The following is a 23,131-nucleotide window of genomic DNA, read 5'->3' as shown; positions in this document are numbered from 1 at the left end:
AAGACAATGATGTGATATGGTGCACTATGCTGCTATTTGTTGGATTCTGATTATGTAGAAATTAGAATAAATGTTATTTGATTCAGAATCCAACATGATTTTCCATCACAAGAACTATATTTGTAAATATTATTTAATGTAAATAACATAAATTATAATTGATATCATATAACTGCCTTAATTATATCAAGTTTTTAATTATTTAATCAAAAGAAAGTGTTAATGATAAAGAGGTTCTGTATTAAATATTATTAAGTTATTTTATTTATTGTTATGTCAATATTATAAGAACTTGTTTTTGTAATTTAACTACGCACTTATTGAAATGCAAATATTCTATTTATTCTTTTTTGTGAAAGTTTAATGTTATGTAATAACTGAATGTAGTTGTATAGCCTAATGTAACTTTCGCGAGAATGTTTACGTTTATCGGTTGTCATAGAGACACGTGAAATAAACGAGCGCGTGTGAAGGGAGCGTGGGAAAAATAAGAAGAGAAAATATATACGTAGTAAGAGAGTCGGAACGGAATTTTGGAAGTAAAAAGTAGCAAGGGGATAAACTAGAGAAGTAGAAGTAAATAAAAGGTTCTTAGGGTAGGAGTTAAGTGGATAATTTTTATAAGTGAGCAAGAACGTAACGAATTTTATAGTTAGCTGAAATTGAAATCAGCAGTAGTAATAGAAGGAAATTTAAAGCTACAATCGGATAAAGTAAAAAGCTGAACATTCAAGGATGAATTCTGAATAAACCCAGCTGATCTAGTATTGCAGCTTATTTCCGATTTGCCCTAAAGAGAACCTCACAGTGTTTTAATTAATTTATGAGTGGTAATAACGATAGTTGAAGTGCCCTAATTGATGTCAAGAATTCTGAAGCGTAATTGATAGTGCTTTAAGTATAACTGTGGATAAGTTTTGTAAATGTGTTTTTATTCTTTAAGTGTGATAAGTGAATTCCAGAAGTTTGCTCACAACATAATAGATGTTCTAGGAACCATTTCCGGTAAGGTCTATCATAGTGAATTGTAAACTTTAACTGTGGAAACCCTTTGTGATTGAGAGTTGGAGATAGGAATTGTTTGAAAGATTATTTTCAGCTATTAGATCCTGTAATATTTTGAACTTATAGCATGACTGAAAAATGTGTGAAAACTAATTAGATTGGATGTTCTATTATATTCATTTAAGTATAAAAACTTTATAATCCAGAAGCTAAAAAGATGTATGTGAAGACTTGGAAGATTGTGCTAATGTAATTGACTTGACTTAATGTTTGACTTATTTCTATTGTTTAAAATTAGAAGTAAAATTTATGTAAGTGTTATATGACCTATATTAAATGCTTTATTTGTTAACCTAACTGTTGTATTTGCCTGAAATTCTTTTTACTGCACCGTTCACAAAAATTCGAATCTTGCGGGAATCCCAAGTGGAAAATAAAATACCTTGGCCAGAATGAATGAAAAGACTGCTAACTAATTTTGAATTGATCCTACTAATTCATATAGACTTATCTAAGGATAGAGTGGTGCAGTATAATAGAAATTTCTCTACCCTTAGATCAGTGATTAATTTGCAATTAGTTTCCCTTTATTTTATGAAAGTGACTTTTAGCAAGATGGCGGATTCGAACGTCAAGAGAACACGTCACGACACTATTAAATAAGCATGTCCCTGAGGGGGTACCTGAAGATAAACTGCAGCAAATGTCCATCAGATAAGGTGCAGTTGCATAGGCTTATTTCAATCTGCTCCATGTGACTTAGGAATTGCCTCTATTTTGGGAATTGATGGTAGTTGCCAGCACAGGCTCCTGGCTAGGAAGTAGCAACTTTTGACTAATACCTCATCTTTGGGATCCAAATGCATATAGTATCAAAGTAGACATAACTTACTCGAACATCACCTGTGTCAACAAGGTTTATATCCATAGCTTAGGCACTATGTTCACTACAGTCCACCACAGTCTCCAAATCATTTCAATCACCTTAAGAATGAACCAACAGAATCAAACAAGAATATTAGGAATTGCCTGAATATCCTCCAGTTCAATATCAGATTCACTAGATCAAAATCAGAGGTATTAAATAACATTCATATCAGTCACAAAGTAGACATTGATGCCCTACAAAAAACTCACCACATCCCACAAGGAAATATTGCCATTCCTGAGTATATTGTTCTCACTGATAAACTCAATGAAAGACATGGCCTGGTGATCTATGCAAAGGCAAATTTGGAAAGAATCTCCAAATCTCTGGATGATTCACAAATGACTTTTTTGTTGGTATCCAGCTGGACAACCTCTCAATCTACAATGTATACAAGCCTCCTCTACCTGAGTGGCCTAATCCTGCACTTCCTCAGCCAGTCCATCCTGGTATCATCCTTGGTGATTTCAACTCACATAGTATGCTATGGGATACAATAATGATGACAACTCAGGAATTCAATTGACAGACTGGATGTTAGCAAACAACCTCCATCTCGTCTATGACAGCAAGCAACCTGGAACCTTTAAATCTGGCAGATGAAGTTCAGAGACAATCCCTGACCTCTGTTTTACCACATTGATATGGAGGAATCCCTCTCACCTCAACCTATCATGTGCTGCCTCTTTTTTCCTGCAGCCAGCACAGACCCAGACTAATTAGTGTAGGATTTATAATCCCCAAAATAAACAGCTTCCCAATACCCCAATGGCATCTCAGGAGAGTAAACTGGCCAAAATTTACTGAATTCATCAAAAACAGCATCAACATAATTCCATCTAATGTTGATAACTATGAAATATTCACTAAAATTCTTATAGCATCTGGCAAGAAACACATCCTGAGAGAATTCAGAAAAATCTACACACCATGCTGGTCAACTGAAAGTAGCATTTTGATAAGATATGAACAACAGAACCATCCAGACACTGTTTCTGCCTTATTAAGGTCCTTAGATGATGGTATAAGAGTTTACTGGCATGAAGAAATGAACAACCTCAACTTTACCAGATCAAGTCAAAAGGCTTGGTCACTGCTAAGTCGATTGGAAGGCACCAACACTCCAAACAGGACTAGAGGAAAAGTAAACCCTAACAGTATTGCAAAAAAATCTTAGCACAAAATGCTAAATCCAAAATTTCCATAGTCACCAAAAAAGAGATCCATTGTCTTTATAAAAAAGCTTTCTTATCATGCCCTACATCTACAACAAACTCCTATCTGGTAAGTATAGATGAAACTGATGCAGTACTTAAACTAATTAAAACAGGTAATGCTCCTGGAATTCATGGCATCCTTACAGACTTTCTTACTCATCTCAGCCCAAGTCAAGGATGACACCAAGAGCAAAATCTTGGCTATTTAATTTCTTTTCCACAATAATAAATGATGAATGGCTCCCAAAACTTTGGCATGAATCAAGGATAATAGTTCTGCCAAAAAACCTAATAAATCAACTGATGGCCCTAATAATTACCACTCTATAGCATTATTCTGCACTCCTCACAAACGTTTTGAGTGGATTATCCTCTCTAGAATTTCTCCTAAAATAGAAGCCATCTTACCCAGTGAACAGGCTGGGTTCAGGCCTGGCAGAAGCTGCTGCAAACAGGTCCTACCTCTCACAAACCCCATATAGAAGCTGGATAACCAAAGGGTTTAAAAACAGACCTAACATCAGCTTATGACACCATATGGAAGAAAGGTTTACTGCATAAAGCAGCAAAAAAACACTAAAATGACTATAAAACAAATACTCTCCAATAGGAAAATAAAGGTTCATCTGAATTCACAAAAAAGCAGACCATTAATCTTTAAGAATAGATTGCAACAGGATCTGTCATCACCCAGCTTTATTCAACCTGTACACAAGTGATTCCCTTCCAATAGCTAGTCAAAACTTTATCTATGTTGATGATGCCACCCATGACAGTACCTTCCAAGACCTTGAGGAAACACTGAGCAACGATCTCAGCTCACTACAAAATTACTTTGAATGCTGGGTACTATCTCCTAATCCCAGCAAAACTGTTTCTGCTTTTCACCTAAATAACCATGAGGCTCGTAGAAAAATAAAAATAAATTTTTGCAACAGGACTCCAATCTATGAAAGTAACCATGCTATCTTGGGATCACACTTCACCACAGTCTAACTTACTCAAAACATTTGGAAAAAATGAATTTAAAGATATCTGCCAGGTACAACATTATAAACAAACTCACAGGCAAAACTTTGGGTTATATTGCCTCGACTCTTAGAACAGCGGCCCTGATTCTTGTCCTCCCTGTTACAGAATACTGCTTACCAGTTTGGAGTTGAAATCACCACATGCCGTTTGTAGACACCCAGCTTAACATAACAATGAGAACCATTTCTGTTACCTTACGATCTACTCCTCTCCCGTGGAGGCAAGGTAGTGTGCTAGAGAAGAAGCCATCATCAAATAAATAAATAAAATCAGAAATAACATGTATCATCCTATTCATCATAATATCTCTTCACCTCTAACACACTGCCTTGTCTCCACATCTCCTGTATGGCTTGTGGACTACCAGATAATTGTCCCCAGGTCTGGTGGAGAGGACTCTGGAATGAACTACACACTACAGACAAGTACCTAATCACCAATCCAACCATCGACCCATCAGGATTAAATCTACCTCAACACCTCTGGAGTTGGCTAAACAGATTGAATGGACAAGGTCACTGTGTCCACTTACTACATCTGTGGGAAATTTCACTGTCACCCCTTTTGTGTGTGTGTGTGTGTGTGTGGTGCTGTGCAGACTATGCATCATATCACTGATGACTGCCCTATACACTCCTTTCCTGGAGGCCTCAGGAATCAGCATTTACTCCCAGACAGTGCCACTGACTGGTTAACCGAACTTTCAGTCTGTATATAATTTTGCCCAATAATTTCTTGTATTTCTCCCGAACACTAAATAACAAATAAAAAAAGATAGTAAGACTGTAAAGTAAGTTTTCTATGAGCCTCATGGTTATTTAGGTGAAAAGCAGAAGCAAGTAAGACTGATGATTAAACTGAAACTCCTCTTTTTTTTTTTTGTAATTGGTCAACTAAAATTCTCATCTCCTTACAATAGATGAATACTTTTTTCAAGCCTATATGATCAGAATATGAACTATAACTATTTAACTTAATTAATTTTATTACAAATTAGGAGAGGAATCAATCACAGAATATACAATATAGCAAACCATCACAATTATTAATAGTAACTTTGAACTGTTATTTTAGAACTCTTATAAAGAGCTAAAACATAATGCATTTACATCTTGGCAAGGAACAGCATATCTCTTGATCGACTGTACTATTTCATTAATATTTAACGCTACAGATTTAAATTACAGTATTACTATATAATATTTCTGATAAAATTAATTGAAAACCAAAAGTTGTTCATCATAAGGTAAGTGTTAACATACTTACCTATATGGCTAATATCTCTTCAGCTGCTTACATGTTATTATTATTATTCGTGACACCTTCAAGGAGTCCGAAGACTCATCGCGGGAGGACACCTGTACAACTCTCCATCTCCACTACTACAGAGAACCTCTACTACCAATCACCTACATCAACGCCATCTACTGTCCACAACTACTACCACCACAGCTAGTATTTTTTGTCTGTAAATTGTACGTGTTCTGAAGGGCCGATTTGTCTATATGCGGAATGAAAAACCCGAGTTTCTGGGAGAAAAAACCCTGCTACCTCCGTATGAGATCGGCTAACTCACCTTTGATTGAAAAAGCCCATATAAAGATTCCTCCCATCATGACGAGAATCAAACTTAGGCCTTTTGTAATCGAAGGGCGCAACGTACCGTCGTTCTTCCAATTGCATTAAAGAGGCGTCATTCTAAGATGAAGGTATCGTTTACAGTGTACTTTTTCTCTCTTTATTTTTAGCCCACATCTAAAGTTTTGAAAAAATTTCTCCCATAAATATGATATTCCTTCCCTTCTTCCACAGAGCAAAAAAATAGCAGATATTATATTTCCAAATTTGTATAAGTCCAAATAACAAATATCAAAACTCTACTAAAGAGATGAAACTTACCATAAGTGCTGTATCATACGCTCCAAATGCAAATAAAAGTGTTCCAATTTTGAAATGAGTTGCTGCTGTAACATATTTGTCTCCAGCTAAATATAGGAAATTACAGTAAAGAGATTTTATGCATTTAAATGGAAAAAAATATGATAGGTTAAAGAAATGAAGACATTAATCTATTCTTTTATCAATTCAAAAAACTAATAAATAAGGAAGAAAGAGAGAGAGAGAGAGAGAGAGAGAGAGGAGTGGCGGGGAGCAAAAGGAAGAGAGTTTATTATTATTAGTTCAAGACCTCCCGAAGAGTAAGAAATGTATTGGTAGTCCTATTTCTACAACAAAACTCCTATCATACCTTATCTTGAATTCTTTCAAGGTGAGATATGATAAGCAAACAAATGATGGAAGCCAGTTCAGTAAAACAGTGCCGCATGTTTGCACTGGACTGTGTCTTGCATGTTGCATGTTAGATGGGAATTTACCTGCCCATATATTATGTTCATTCCATACTGGGTGGACACTTTTTACAAATTTTTTAATATAATTATTATCATTATGATAGTAACCTCCAGAATTCTGTCCAGAAGTCAGCAGAATAATTATGGAAGGCCCACTTAACTAGAAACATACCTATCATATTGAATCTCAAAATCATTTATTATTTCACATTCTGCCTACAATCACAGCACAATGAGTTCCACTCACTATGTAAAAACCTAATCTTCACGCCATTCTTCACAACACCTTTATACAACTTCCAGGGATGGCCTCTCACTATTCCCTAATCACCCTCCAGTTTTTTATAATACCCTCTGTATTAATCATCTATACTGACTGAGCTTCTGTAGCACAGTCGGTATAAATGAAGGAAGCCCTTTGGTTGGAAAGACCCGAGTTGAATTCCCATCCATGATGCGAGGAATCTTGATCTGGTCTCTTTCGACTAAAGGTGAGTTAGCCAGTCTCGTATGGAGGTAGGCATTTTTTCACTCAGAACGGTTTTTGTCCATCAGAACAGGCAAACTGGCCCCGTACGCACACACATGCAGACGTGATCTACAGCCGTGAACACTTACAACAATGTAGAAGAGATAGGGTCCTCACCACATTTCTTACACCTGTAATCAACCTCCTGGACAGGAGATGACACATGATGATGATGTATTAATCTAGTAAAATCTCCTCACTAACTTAAACATCATTATCATATAACATCTTTCCCCCTTATCCATAAAAATCTGCAATCTACATTTCCTCACCCTCTCTGCATAACCAAAATTCTAGATTCCTGATATTATCTTGGTCATTAATCTCTGATGTTTCCACATCACAATGAAATCTCGCTGACCAAATTTCAGTGCAACAGATTTGTATAGTTTAACTAATGCCTTATACAGTGGCAACACCTCCTTATCCCAGCTTGTCAATGCACTACTTTGATAGGTAGTACATTGCTGCTATGATTAGCAGCAACGTGATGTGCAGTTTGCTACACTTGCAATATGCACTCCTAACTTTAGTCCACCATCAACCATCATCCCCCAGATCCCGAACTTCAAGAAGTTCGGGATCTGGGGGACGATGGGGCGATCTGAATTCAGATCTGGGGGATCTGAATTCCACACACCATGCATTTAATAATATTAAAACTAGAACCCCCCCCACTTATTTGTTTGAGCTAAAATTCTATTCAAATCTTGAAGGGAATTAACATCAGCAACACTCCTTATAATTCTCCCCAACTTTGCATCATCAGCAAACAACTAAAGATGACCCATTCAATGCACATAAAATATTAACAAATAAGTTAAACAGCAGAGATCCATGAACAGAAGAGTTAAGTGGAAAGGAGATAAATGATGACTGGCACTGATTAAGAGCTATTAACTGCTGCAATGTAAAATGTATTTCATAGATCAACATGATGAATTAAGTTGGATGAAAACAGATGAATGAGGAGATTAAATATGCAATCCAGAAAAAGAAGACACTCTGGAGGCAGCACAAGTTAAATACTTGTAATAATCAGTTTCATCAAGGAAGCAGACAAGGAAGGTGATTCAATTAGTAATCCAAAAGTGCAGTATAATCAGAAACTAGCAATCAGGCCATGAAAAACCCAAAACAGTTCTTTTGAAATGTACAAACAGAAGAAAAAATGCTTATGGTAAGATGACATTAACAGGTGAAAATGATGGACTGGTAACTGACTCAGAGAATGCAGTTCTGGTATTTGGATAGCAATTCATTCATAGTATTTCATGTTCATAAGAATGACATCATCATTAGAAACTTGAGTGTAGAGGAAATGGGAAAGAAATGACTGCTGATGGTGAGCAAGCAAGAGGGAATTAAGTAAATGTGATGTTAATAAGGCAATACTTGAAGGAATGTTCCATGGAGCTAACTAGCAGTCTTAGCATATCTGTTTAACAAAAGTACTGCATCAGCAGACATTAATAGAAGGCATTATTTTTGCATTTCAGAAAGGTGATGATATGTCAAATTTTAGGCAAGTCTACATGTCTAGAGTTGTGGTTAAGGTTTTGGAGTGGTTGGCAAGAGCTAAGATACTGAATTGGGTTAACAAAAGCAGTGTTTTCTAAGTGATGGGCAACATGGTTTTGTAAAGGGAGATTATGTTTTACCAATTTGCTTATGTACTACAACAAGGTGACATGTACAATTTACAAGGATGATACAAATACAGCGGCTTACTTAGATACATGTTTTCAGTAGTCCTTGACAGACTGCCACATAACAAGTTGGTAACTAAACTGGAACAGATGGGATTAGATACCAGATTAAGGAGTTTGACAGGTGATCATGGTGGTGCTATATCTTGAAAGAGGAAACTAATTGGTGGTGTGCAGCAGAGGTTTGTTTTGCAACTATTATTGTTTAACTTGTACATTGATGATACTGGAATTGGTTTAACAGGAGATGTGCATCTGTTTGCAGATAATGTAAAGGAGGAGGAAACAATGAGGAGTCAAGCAGAATGTATGGCCCTACAGCTGCTCGACTGAATAGACTGTGTGAGTGGGCAAATGAATAGAGACCAGTTCAACATTGCAAAATGTAAGTTCTTGAAATTTGGTAGACAAGAATGAGATGCAGAGTATAATATTAATAGAAATTTTGAAGAAGGTGGAGAAGATGAAAGATCTGGAAAGGTACCTGAAATTTAAGGATCAAATCATCACACTGGAATTATGGTGATGATGATGATGATGAAGAGGATCGTAATATGCAGAAGTAAAAAAAAAGGTTATGGTTCTATTGCACAAGGGGCTTAGTCATGACTCATTTGAATTGTTATATAGATTTGGTCACTTGGTTTACACAGCAATGAGCATATACTGAATAGGGTCCAAAGAAGAATGATGAAGTATTTCTGAAATGAGAGGTATGACAGCAGATTGAGCCATTTGCAGAGTCTCATGAAGCTCAAGGTTAATGTAGAAGTCATTTTTCATAGAATGAGGGGAGACAGTGGTAGAACAAGAGGTCATCCCTGGAAACTGTATCAGAAATGTGTGAGAAAGGGATGAGAGTAGGTTCTTTGCATGGAGAATAGTTTGCAAGTGAAATGCATTGACTTAGAGTGTAGTGAATGCAGAAACAGTGAATGAGTTTAAGGCACAGATTGATGAACTTTGTGTACGACAATGTGTCTCTGACAATGAGTTTTTTGACTGCATGATATGTTGTGTTAATAATAATATATTACATATAAGGATCATTTCAAATGTTCTGCAATGTTACAGAAAAGTTCTGTAAGTTAAACTCTGCAATAAATGTTGTGTGTTTATTTCCTGTTTCTGGTGTTCTTGTGTCACAAAGAAGACTACAAAATGGGAAAAAAATAAGTCTGATATGTTTCATGAATATGTCAGAATTTCACACAGTGACTGTTTCTAGATCAAAACTGAAACTTTACATGAAAAACATCAAAACTGAGTTAACACTGCTTTATAAGTTTGTGAATATGGTACAGCAAAATGCACTACAAGCTGATATCCCAATGCACCACATCTAATCCCACAGCTGCATTCACATTGAGATTTCACAATATCCCAAGTACCTCCATTCATCCACTTCTGTTCCTGCATAAGACTGTAACGTGTCACCACATTAACCTCACTTGGATGATATACCCTTGCAAAGTGGTCATTCAGTAACTCAACTATTTTATCTGCATCTATCACCTAGTAAGATCAGCATTCATCAAGGTTATTCTTCCATAGTCATTCTTCATCTTACTTGCAGCATAATGAAATAACTCTTTGGGATTTTCTTTGGCATGCCTGGCTAGTTCTTCTCATAATCTGATTTTTCTTTCCTTACCAAACTGGTCACTCTTCTGCCTGACTCTTTTACTTTCACAAGTTTGCTTGTCACCATTCTTATATAACCTTCACAGCATTTTCTTTTTTCAAAGCTCATGCTCAATGATATTACTCATCCATCTAACTCCTACCTGATTAACCGATTTACCTTAGGTATACAATTTAATATAGCTTCTTCTAGATGCTTCTTAACTATCTCCCATGCTTTACTAACATTCTTCCCTTTCAGGGTTTTTATGATATGGCACAGCTTCAAGCTTCCTGCTAAGCTTGTCATAATCACTTACCTTTCAATTCCACATATACCCCCTTCTTGACAGAATATTCATTTTTTTACAATCTCCCAAGTCAAGACCATGGTCACATTCCCCAATTGGAGGCAATGGTCACATTAGTTACTGATAGCTCTTCTGATCCTGTGACCAGGTCCAATGCTCTTGCACCTCGAGTCTACTCCATCACGTGCTACTTCAAGTATTTATCCTTCAGTAGGTGTATAAATTCCATTTCCTTCCTGCCATGTGATCTCTCTTCCTTCCAATCTATATCTCTATAGTGAAGTCCTCCCCATAATAATCATTCAACCTGTACTCATTCTACTAATTTGCTGATGCATGTCTTCTGTCATCCCCGGCCTATAGCAGCTGCCAACCATATATTTTGTCTTATTGGTCTTGATCTCACCTGACTGCTTCAAATTAACAGCTATCCCTGCCTATCTCCTATTATATTTGGATGCAATTCTCAGATAGCCACCCCCACCACTCTATCTTCTCTTTCTTCCCTGAAAATACTTAACCCTTCACATTTGTAACTGCATCATCTGCTGTTATCCAAGTGTCACTAATGTCTATAACTTTTGGCAGGGTTGCACTAACCAATGCTAAAAACTCCTCCCTCTTGCTCCTGATACTTCTGGCATTAGTATATAAGAACTGCAGCATCCCTTTAAGCAACCCCCCCCCCCCCCCCAAATCATCTTTACTTCCTGAATTAACTACCCTATTCAATTTTGGCTTGAGAGACTAGATTCTTCACTTGTTTGTCATCTCACACTCATTGGCCTCATGGGTGCCTTTTTTAGATACATTCACCTGCATCCACCCTAATTGATTAAGTTTTTCGGAATTTCTGCTTCAGCATGCTTGGTGAAGAAAGCTCTCTCTAGACATCTAAAGACATCAAAACCATTTAGATGCAATCCATTTCTTCAATTTGCCTCTATCATAGCATGGCAGGAGACTTATAATTTTTACCTTCTCACTCTTCACTTTTACTTCATCTTTTACAACTATTTCTGATTAGGTGTATTTTAATAATATGGTGATACACTATTTTACTACTCTTTTTTTTTTTTTTTCCTTACAATCAAAATAAACTCAAAAAGCAGGCTTTTACAAAGATCCATACCCAAGAAGTGATTTGAATCCATAACCCATTGGTTGGAGAGTGGGTATGCTATCCAACTGGCCTATGCTTGTGTAAAAATAATCATAATTTAAAATTCTGAATATTTTTACGTATTGTTTATGTTAGAATGTTTATTAGTTTTAGTTTCATAAGACGCATTGTCGACACTTGCAATGTGCCCGTTATTGAAATTGTTTTGTCAAAGTGATATGTAAAGCATTTAAAAAAGTTTATGTACTTACTGGATTTGATATTTGTATTACTTACAGGAATTTTATTGTATTTTAAAATTATCAAAAGTTGTGTTTTATGAAGGCATTCTCTTGTCACTAACGGAGACACAGTGTCAGCCATCGTATTTTGTTTCTTGCTTGCCATTTTCACAGAGTGCACATGCTCGCTGAGAAGTTTGATGTGTGATTGACAGCTGACAAGTTCAGTATCGAAGCAACGAGAGAATAAACAAGATAGCGTTGGGAGAGAAAATTAGAACACAGACTGGCAGACATTTAGATTCGGAGGAAATTGAATTTTTTTTTATGTGACAGTCGGAAGAAAATTAATAGTATATTCCAAAAAGGGAATTGTGGAACTATTAAATGGAAGAGTTAAGAAGTTGCTATTTATGTTCTAAAGGAATATTTGTGGAAACACTAATTGGGAAGTTTCATCCGTTTTAAGGACGCCAGATCTAATTATTATTTCTACTGAAGAGGAGACAGAATTGAGTCGGGAAGAATTAATGCGCGCTACATGAGTGATGAGAAAGGATCCTGTGAAAATGAAGAATAAAGTCATATATCTTCGAAAAGGGCCTTGACAGAGAAAGAAACTGGCTATGAACATTTTGTGATTGTGCAAATAAAGTGTTTAGTCTAGTCTTAAGTGTAAGTTTATTTTATAAAAAGGCCTTGGATCCAATTAAATTTGTAGTTAGTTATGTAATATTGTTTGAAGTGTGTATATATATATATATATATATATATATATATATTGTTTTATTAAATGTGTTTAATTTGTATTTTGGTCTTGAGTCAGTGATTTTATCGGATTCTGAATGAAATAGTAAAAATAAGGTCATTGCACCAATCGGAGTGAACCCTTGTGCAATAAAATAATATATAGGTACACCCAGAAAATTAAAAATAATTGTTGAACAGAGATCATCTCTATAGACAGGATTAATATTATGATAATATCCTCTATATAAAAAATCTCTCATTATTAACATTTGTATATGAAAACACATACACAAATTTATGTATATGTAATATATGTGTGTGTATGTGAATTTTGCATTGAGTTAACCTTTGTATCTTCCTATATCTAGCTCCTGCTGATGAGATCTCAATAAAGATCAAAATCAATCTGGATAGCAAGAATATACAATTAGACCAGACATGACTGTCGACACTTCATGCACAAATTTTGCATACTTATACTCTAGAGTAGAATATTAAAACAAGAATATGTTTTCTTGTCAAGTATAATATAAGTGGTATGTTTGGTAAGAAACAAAAGTATAGCATGAGCAGTGTTTTTCAAATCAGACTAAAAAAAAAATCCCTGGGAGTTATTTCATTATGTAGCTAACAGAATGATAGAAATTTTAGATAATGGAAATTGATAGACATGGTAGACACATAACTAATGCAGAGACTATAGTTGTTATTATTATTATTGTACAAGCACTTCCAAGGAGCATTGGCGCACACACAGGGGGGGGTTAATGAAAGTGATGTGGAGAGTTTTCTGCCCCCCCCCCCCCCCCAAAAAAAAAAAGAAAAAGGAAAAAAACACTAGAAAAAATTCCAAAAATCTTTTCCTAATTAAAATTCTTTTTTTTTTTAATTTATGTTGTGTCATGTCTTCTATTTTTATGCTACTTATCAATCAGTGGTCACATAAAGTGGGAATATCCTATAGCTCTTGGGAATCCTGGCTGCTGTGAATGCAAGGCGAATGAAGTAGTGCTCAGGCACTACTTTGTTTGCCCGAGCCAAGCCAGAAGAGATCACGGCATCATGTATTGGTGATCACTGCAGATGCTCAGTCATAGCTCGTAAGCAATACGTAGTATGTATTCTCAAATCATCTACTCAACCTCCCCCCCCCAAGATTAAATCCTGGGTGCACCACTGCCATGGAGTTTAAAGATTCATCACGAGAGAGAGAGAGACCCAAACTATCCACACAGTATCTAACATACCTCTTTTTTTCAACCCATAAACAGACAGACTGCTCACTGCCTCTAACAGCCCATCCCATTTATTCATTCACCACTCAACAAGCAAAAAATCTAGCCTTTATGCTCCCACTAACTATATCCATACTCAACTTCCAGGGGGTGACCTCTTGTTCTGTCCTCTATAGCCAAGTGCTTAAACAATTCCCCTGCATCAATCCTATAAAACCCTTTAAGTAGCTTAAATTTTTCCACCATATTCCCTCTTTCTCACATATCAACCAACTTTTGAGTCCACAAACTGTCAACCTATCTTCACAGGAAGTATTCCAAAGACCACTCACCAACTTGGTTGCTTGTCTCTGAATCCTCTCCACCAGCTTCCAAAGAAACCCAGGAGACTAGAGCACAGTAATCCAGATGTGGACATATCAAGGCCTTATAAAGAGGAATAACAACATTCTTATCTCTACTGCTTAGTGTGTTATTCAATAACCATGTAATCTTATTAACTACTTTGGCAACCTTAGCAATATGCCTGCTAAACTTCAAATATCTACCTACTACTCCCCCAAATCTCCAATCTCCTCTACTTCTGGAGTACACTTTCATCAATGTGGTACATAGCTTGTAATCTATTTATCCCAAAATGCATAACTTTACAACTCGCCACATAAACTGATATTCATTATATGTTGCTCATACAGAAAGAGACTATTTAACTCATCCTTAAAACTCTCCACATCACTTTCATTAACTATTACTCTGTCCAATTTTGCATCATCAGTGAATAACTTAATATTTTCCTTCAAGGTATTTCCCTAATGTATAAATTAAACAGTAGTGGTCCTAGCACAGAACCATGTAGCATATCATTGGTCATCTGCTTTCTCATGGATTCTGTTCCTCCATATACAACATTTTGGTAACCATCCATTAGTCACCCTTGTATCCATATAACCAGTGGCATATCCATCCCCATTTGTTCTAATTTGCATAACAGAGTTCCAAGTGATTCCATTTGACAGAATTCAAATTTCCTCTATAATTTATGTACAAATTACTAGGGTGGTCTGAAAAGTTCTCAACCTCAACTATAGATGGCGACACTATCGGCAAGATTTTTTTTTCTAAGTTGCAGGGGTGAATTCTCCATGCTTGCTATGTTTGCTGCACAAGCTCATTAATTGAGAAAGAAGTAATATTTATTTGTTAATAAATGCATGCATTTATAAGAATTCCATTTAGGCTTTTATTTTTGTAGACAGAAGATGTCTTAAGAGCTTGTGTGGAAATAATTGAGCTTTGCATTATGTATCTAAGGCCGATGCTTGCTAGTCTAGTCAAAGCTACCTAGGCTTGCTCGGTTGTAGGAGCTTCCAGGTCCTCGCAGCTGCACTGTGATTTCATACATGTGCATAGCCATTTCACGTTGTCTCACTCTGTTGCTTAAACACAGGCCATACAATCAACGTAGCTCTAGCCAGCCTTTACAAGTGTGCATGTTGCTTGGGAAAATTAAGTTACAACCAACTTTTTATGATGACGTTATTGACCAGTTCATAAAGAAAACTGTAGGATAGAATTTGTATCAAGTAGCTAAATTGAAAAAGATAGAATATCATTTGTAAAATAAATATTGTATTTGTATGATTAAATGTACATAAATTTCTAAATATATAGTTTGAAATGGTTAGAAATTCTTTATTCCACTAATCAGACTTTAATCACACCTCTCACTCCCTGAACAAGTGCAAGCTTGAATTTCAAAACCAGCATTCGCCCCTGCTAAGTTGGTACATCTGTCATACAGCTGTCTGAAGCAAAAGTGTTGTCTATATCCCTTTGAAATGGATAAAATTGAATATCATGCAGTTATAAAATTCTTTGTAAAAGAAGGTCTAATGCCAAAAGAAATTCATAAATGGTGGCCTGGTTAGCCGAGTGGTTAGTGTATCTGTTCTCCAGCCAAAAGGCTGCGAGTTCAAATCCCGCCATGGGCATGGATGTTTGTGATTGTGAAAATACTAGTGATGATGGTGAGCAGTAGATGGAGTTGATGTGGCTGGTGATGGTAGTTGTGATTCAGTGGTCGACTGAGTGCTGGAGACATTGTTGTAGAGTAGGTGCATCCCTCGATGAGTCTTTGGACTCCCTGCAGGTGTCATATAATAATAATAATAATACTAATAAAAGTTTATGGGCACTCTTCTCCTTTGTTTCCGACAATTAGAAATGGGTTGCCGAGATTAAACATGGCCATACCAGCCTTGAAGATGATCCAAGGAAAGAACATCCAAAAAGTGTAACACCACCAGAAATCATTGATCAAGTGCACAACATGATAATGGATGACCGGCGAGTTAAAGTGTGCAAAATTGCTGAGATTATAGGCATTCCAAAAGAAAGTGTATGATATATTTTGCATGAAGAATTGCAAATTAAAAAGCTTTGCACAAGATGGGTGCCGCGCTTGCTCACAGCAGATCAAAAATGCACTTGCATGAAAATCTTTGAACAGTGCTTGGAGCATTTTAACAAGAACAACTGATTTTGTGCGTAGATCTATTTCTACGGATGGGACTTGGATTTACCATTACACACACCAGAATCCAAACAGCAGTCAAAACAATGGACAGAAGCTGGTTGTTCAGGCTCAAAAGAAGACAAAGTCGGTTCCATCAGCAGGAAAGGTCATGGCATCGGTGTTTTGGGATGCTAAAGGCATGTTGTTTATTAATTATCTTGAAAAGGTTAAAACAATAACCAGGGAATATTATTCTGATCTTTTAACCAGCCTAGATGAAAAAATTCGTGAAAAAATACCCAGTTTGCAGAAGAAAAAAATCATCTTTCATCAGGACAATGCACGTGCCCACAAAGGTGTTTTGGCAATGGGAAAATTAAGGGATCTGCACTATATATTGTTGGAACATCCACCCTATTCCCCAGATTTGGCTCTCTCTGACTTCTATCTCTTCCCAAAACCCTTCTGCGTTGGGCAGCATTTTTCTCTGAATCAAAAGGTGATTGCAGCTGTACAGAGGTATTTTGTAGATCTTACCGAGAACCACTAAGGGATGGGTTAATGGTGCTGGAGCATCACTGGAATAAATGTATTAGTCTTAAGGGAGATTATGTTCAAAAATGAAAATAATTTTGAAATTATAAATTCGTTTTTTCATTGTTAGGCTGAGAACTTTTCAGACCACCCTCATAATAAACAGTAGTGGTTATAACATAGAACCATGTAGCATATCATTAGTCACCTGCTTTGCTTTCTCCTGGACTCTGTTCATCCATATACACCACTTTTTGGTAACCATCCATCAGCCACCCTTGTACCCATATAAACAGTGTCATCCATCCCCATTGGTTCTAATTTCCATAACAGAGCTCCATGTGGTTCCGATTGACAGAATTCAAATACTTTTGTAAAATCCAGCAGAATTATTGTTAACCCATTCTCTTTATCGAACTCACTTAACACTCTATTGTAAAAAGTTAGCAAATTACTAAGGCAAGTCCGACCCTTCATAAAGTCATATGATAGAAATATGATACTCTTTAAGGGCAACATATTTCTATCCATCCATTCCTGTTGAATTTAATTGAACAGTTCAAGTTTTTTCATGCTGTGAGTTTGAAATTTTACTAAACTTGAGCAAGGATTGAATGGCTGAAAAAAAAAAAGTTCTAAAGAGGTGGGAAAAATAAAATAGTTCCATCACAAGACTGGAGTTTCAATTTTGAGGTAGCAGGGTTTTTCCTCCTAGAAACTTGGAGTTTTTCATTCTACAAAATAGGCAAATTGGATAAACTGATGACATCTGCAATTTACAGATGTGATATACTGGTCTCATAGTCTTAGTTGTTTTAGACATAAATCGAAATAAACTCATTAACTACAACAGGTTGATAGATCATCCTGTTGTAGACAGGAATTTAAATGCAGGATGTCCTAAAAGTCATGGGATATTTTTGTTTACTTTGTTTGGTGAATTTTCTCTATAGTATACATATAATTATGCAATGACTTAATTGCATAATTATATGTTTATTATACAAAATCCAAATGTGAAACAGAAAAAAAAATACATACAAAGGTCAATACTTTAATTATCGCTTTTCATATGTCCTCTCAGTGTCTGTCCCTAAAAATTTGAAATCTCTCAGCCATATTGCAGAAAGCATTTGCATGTATTTCAGGGGTAATTTCCAGTACTGTCCCAAATGTATGTTCTAGATCAGGTAATCTTGAATCTTTCTGAAATAAATGTTTGATTTTATAAAACTTAACATCTCTTTTCACCTCTTTTCAAAGATCAGCACAACAGAGTAACTTTTTAACTGAATTAAGCTGTTCACAGTCTCCTAAGATCTTCTAACGATAACACAATTTTCTACAAATATTCCAAATATTTCATTTATACATATAAAACTTCATGGTCTTGTGGTTTAGACTACACAGGACAGACAAGCCATGGATTGGAAGTGAGAAAGAAGGAACATGTTGCAGATGCTGAGCATAAAAGAAAACATAGGTTTGGCCAACCATACCTTATGTAGAAGAAAATTTTTATTCCAGACTTCTGAAGGAATCAGTTATGGTCATCCATCCATGCAGATCACTGAATAAAAACCAAGGTCTGATAATATATAGAAATCACTTATTAAATCTTTTAACATCAGAAACTTCAACTTTGCAAACAATCACTTCCTCTCATTAACTATAGACAGCTAATGCATGCTATACAATTTCATGTTTAGTTGTTAGCATTTAGTCAACTTTGTTATCTCTTTATATATTTTTAATGTTTATTAAATCCTGATGAAGCCACTAGCTCTTTTTTAGGTGCATGAGGCTAGCAGGAGTATGTTTCATATTTTCATGACTAATAATTTTTCTTGTTATAAATTAAAGATATTAAGAAATTATATCAACAAGATATCAACAAGTTTTTGCCCGAACTATTTTCAAGACTGGGGCAACTCATATAAAGAAGCTCATGACTTTACATCACTTGCTTTAATGCAAAGCACATCTTGTGGACACGTATAATGCTATACATTATGGGAAGGGGTCACTACCCAGACCGGTTTCAACCTTTATTGAGGTCCCATCAGTGGGAGCCAGACCCAAAGGTGATACTAAGGATGAAGTAATGCAGAAGTCATATTTTCATATACGAGTAGCCAAAATACTCTAGGTTAGAGAAAGTTGTTTGAAGTTTTTCCACTTGAATGAGACCTCAATAAAGGATGAAACCGGTCTGGGTAGTGACCTTCCATAATGCATAGCATTATACATGTCCGCAAGGAGATGTGCTTTGCATTACGGGATACTTAGGCAAGTGACATGAAGTCATGAGCTTCTTTATACAAGTTGCCCCAGTCCTGAAAATAGTTCAGATGCAAACTTGTTTGCATACACTTGGATCAAGGATTAAATCAAGTATATAATTTCTTGCACTTTATTCACCAAATAATAATAATAACAAATAATAAATGTTTATAAACACAAGTTTCTTACCTCTTTCAGACATAAATAAAGCTCTTCTAAATAATAATAAAGCTTCTCCATCTCCATTCTCATTTTTGTGTGTCTGAAACTGATCACCAAGAGTCATACATACCCTATGGATGTTTAAGCAAGTTTCGCTTAAATTCATGGTAACAAGTATATCTTCACTTAGAAGGCTATTTAAAAGAAAATAGGATTCTTCCAGCTTCATAAGAGCAGCTTGCAGATCTCCTATATTAAAAAAAGATTTTTTTAAAAAAAATTTCAATCTAAATAAAATAAGATGATCAATCAGCGTGAAACCTTGGATTTAAAATCTACAGGAATACAAAGACAGGGTAAAACACTGAAAGTTAAGTAAGATCAATTTCAAATAGTGTAAACATGCACAAATGTGCATGCGAAAATGCATGTTTTTCAAAAATTCAACTTTGATTTGACAGTTTTTCAGAAGGAAACATTTGAAGGTTAATGTTTATTTATTTATTTGCTAACTTATGCCATTTTAGCTTTCATTTAAAGCAAAAACACAAACAAAAAAAATAATCTAGGCTGATCTTGGTAACAGATAAATGTAGTTTCCAGAATAGGCTCTTATTTTTAAAATAAATACTGCATTGAAGTGCATAAGTTTCTTATGATTTCTGGATAAAACTTTTAGAAATGTTTAGAATTATGGCATGAGGCCTCATTTAAAACAAAAAAAGGATAAGTGATTTAATATTTGAAAGCAGGAGTTGGTGAAGATGAGGCAAGAGATAAATTGTATGCAAAGAGAAAGGAAGAAAATTATAAATGTGCATGGAAGATTGAAGAAGAATAGAATGGAAGATGACCATATGAAAGAGACAACGAATGATTCATGTGGAATGGTGTAGCAAATGACAAAATGCACAAGATTTGTTTTTCCTGGAGGTAGGAGCAGAGTGGCTGAGGTGTTGAATATGATTAGAATGCAGTGGTATAGTACGTCCCCAGATTCGAGACCCTTCGGCACTTCTGCACAAGTGAAAAGAAGGAGAATCCATTCCCATTATAGGTTAATCGATCAGTCTTGTGGGATGGGTTGTTTGTTACTAAACGTCGGAAAATTAACTTATCTTTTATGATCATTGTAGTTTTTAAAGTGATAACTATTTTGCTTGTATAACAGTTGGAAAATTTTACTTATAAAGCACGTAAATTTGTGTGCTAGTGACCAATTTGTACATTGCCTTATTTCTTTCTCCCCTTCAACATGAATGGACTCTTCTTGGCAGCCTTCCAATGACAGCTCTCTATACTGTGGGCAGACTATAGTTGGATCAAATGATTTGATGGGAAACAAGGATAATTTAAGAACAGATATTAGGAGGTTGCTGAAGAGAGTAAAAGATAATAACGTGATAGGAAAGGTAGTTGTGTGCTATCTAGGTATGACAGTGATGAACTGAGACAGAGAGCAAAGATCATGAATAGTGTGATGGCAGAGATTTGCAATAAGAAAGTGCAGTTTGTGAATGTGGCAGACAAGGTTAAGGGATGAATGGAACTGTATAAAAATGATGGACTGCATTTAAATGGTTTGATGTTAGTCATCTGAAGAGAAAATTGCTGGAAGGGAGAGTAATAACTGCCGAGAATAGATCTGAGCAAGTAAGAAGTAATGTGGAAGAGTAGAAGCATTTGGGTCTGGAGAGGATTGTGGGATAATGAGGGAGCAGTGCCGTGCCATGGGTAGGAGGTACCCTTGTGCAAAACTTTACCGCCCCCATAAAATAAGTTTCCATGAAAAATTTTGCGAAACATTTTACTTTGTTAAAAGTACAAAACAGTTTATATGCATACCTAAAAATAAATTTTATTTAACAATAGTAGAACATTGTAATCACTAAAATTCATTAATAAGGAATTTTTAATAATAAAAGTTTTCAAAAATGTTTATTTCATTAATATATAAATACTACATATAATTACTTTTATTTTAATACAAAAATACATATAATTACATAACAAATATAATTTGAAGACATGCTTTTAACTAACTGTATTTTTGAACCATAAGACGCACCTTTTTACATAGAAAAATCGACTTAAAATTGGGGTGTGTCTTATGGTCCGAAGGTAACATTAAAATACGAATCTTTACACTGTACCGAAGCTGTTAGTGAAGTTCAATTACTGGCGCAATATGTTAATAAAATTAGTAAGTTATGCCTCCTGAAGGTACCTTAGATATCTCGCTGCATGTGGGTAATTCAGAGCATCAATAGTCATTAGTGTGTAAACATATGTGCTTTTGTACGGTTCATATGAATTATTTTTTATAAGTCGTTAAAATTTTTATCTTAAAATTAGAAAAAATGAGTGTAAAACAAAAACGACTTTCATATAACATGAGTTATAAATTAAATGTGATAAATTATGCAAAACAATATGGAAACAGAGCAGCAGAATGACATTTTGGTCCACCACCAACAGAAAAAATGGTTCGTGAGTGGAGAAAACAAGAGGAACAATTAAAACTGCTAAGTAAACACAAGAAAACCAGTTCGCACCTCGAAAAATAGCCAGAATTAGAAGTACAAATGAAAAATTGGGTAACAAATCATTGAAACATGGGAATATCTGTTTCTACGAAAATGATAATTTTTGAAGCGAAACGATGGGCAACTGCTAATGGAATTTTAGATTTTACAGGATCAACGTCTTGGTGCTTTAGATTTATGAAAAGACACGGATTATGCATGCATACAAAAACAGCTCTAGCCCAAAAAATGCCGGCTGACTATGAAGCTAAAATTATAGAATTCTATAGATTTGTCATATCAGCGAGAAGGAAATTTAACTTTGAGCTTAATCAAATTGTGAACATGGATGAAGTGCCTCTAACTTTTGATATTCCTTCAAATCGGACAGTAGATTCAAAAGGTACCAAATCAATAGTGATCAAAACAACAGGTCACGAAAAAACTCACTACACTGTAGTTTTAGCTTATTGTGCAGATGGAACAAAACTACTCCCCATGCTAATCTTCAAGAAAAAAACATTACCGAGATGAAATTTATTGTGGCATTATTATCCACATTCAAGATAAAGGCTGATGGACAAAACAGGAATGAAATTATGGATATAAAAAATATGGGCAAATCGTCCAGGTGCATTGTTTAAAAAGCTTACGATGTTAGTTAGTGTGGGATCAATTCAGAGCATAAAACAGAATCAACCAAGAAGCTTCTAAAAGAAATGAATACAGAATTAGTTGTCATTCCTGGAGGCCTTACAAGTCAATTACAACCCTTGATGGATCCATTAATAAACCATTTAAAAATTTTATGCGGGAAGAATGGAACAAATGGATGGCAAAGCCAAATCACAATGTTACAGCAACAGGACATATGAAACGTCCAACAATTTTGGAAGTATGTACCTGGGTGAAAAATTCATGCAAAGCTGTGAAAGAAGAGATGATTATAAAGTCATTTAAGAAATGCAGGTGAAATAATGCAATGGATGGTACCGAAGATGACGCAGTTTTTGAAGGGAGTGACAACAATAGTTCACACGAAAGTAATACGAGTGGTGACATTAACGAGACGAGTGAT

General features: G+C 35.5%; 1 protein-coding gene across 2 annotated transcripts in view; it reads right to left on the bottom strand.

Annotated features, from left to right (window-relative positions):
- The window catches only part of LOC150100350 (tetratricopeptide repeat protein 29-like), a 267,893-nt gene that overhangs the window by 115,566 nt on the left and 129,196 nt on the right, over positions 1-23,131 (bottom strand). For both annotated transcript variants that reach the window (XM_090402521.1, XM_090402520.1), the window contains exons 6-7: positions 19,556-19,777; positions 6,082-6,167 (exon numbers count right to left, since the gene is read on the bottom strand). In XM_090402521.1, the coding sequence (XP_090258647.1) occupies positions 6,082-6,167; positions 19,556-19,777 (308 nt within the window). The remainder of the gene's footprint in view (positions 1-6,081; positions 6,168-19,555; positions 19,778-23,131) is intronic.

Source organism: Typopeltis vanoorti, chromosome 13, assembly GCF_054136105.1.
Source record: "Typopeltis vanoorti isolate ZY-2024b chromosome 13, IOZ_Tvanoo_1.0, whole genome shotgun sequence".
NCBI classification, from domain to species: Eukaryota; Metazoa; Arthropoda; class Arachnida; order Uropygi; family Thelyphonidae; genus Typopeltis; species Typopeltis vanoorti.
The sequence above is the reverse complement of the archived record's forward strand: the minus strand, read 5'-3'. Positions and strand labels throughout refer to the sequence as shown.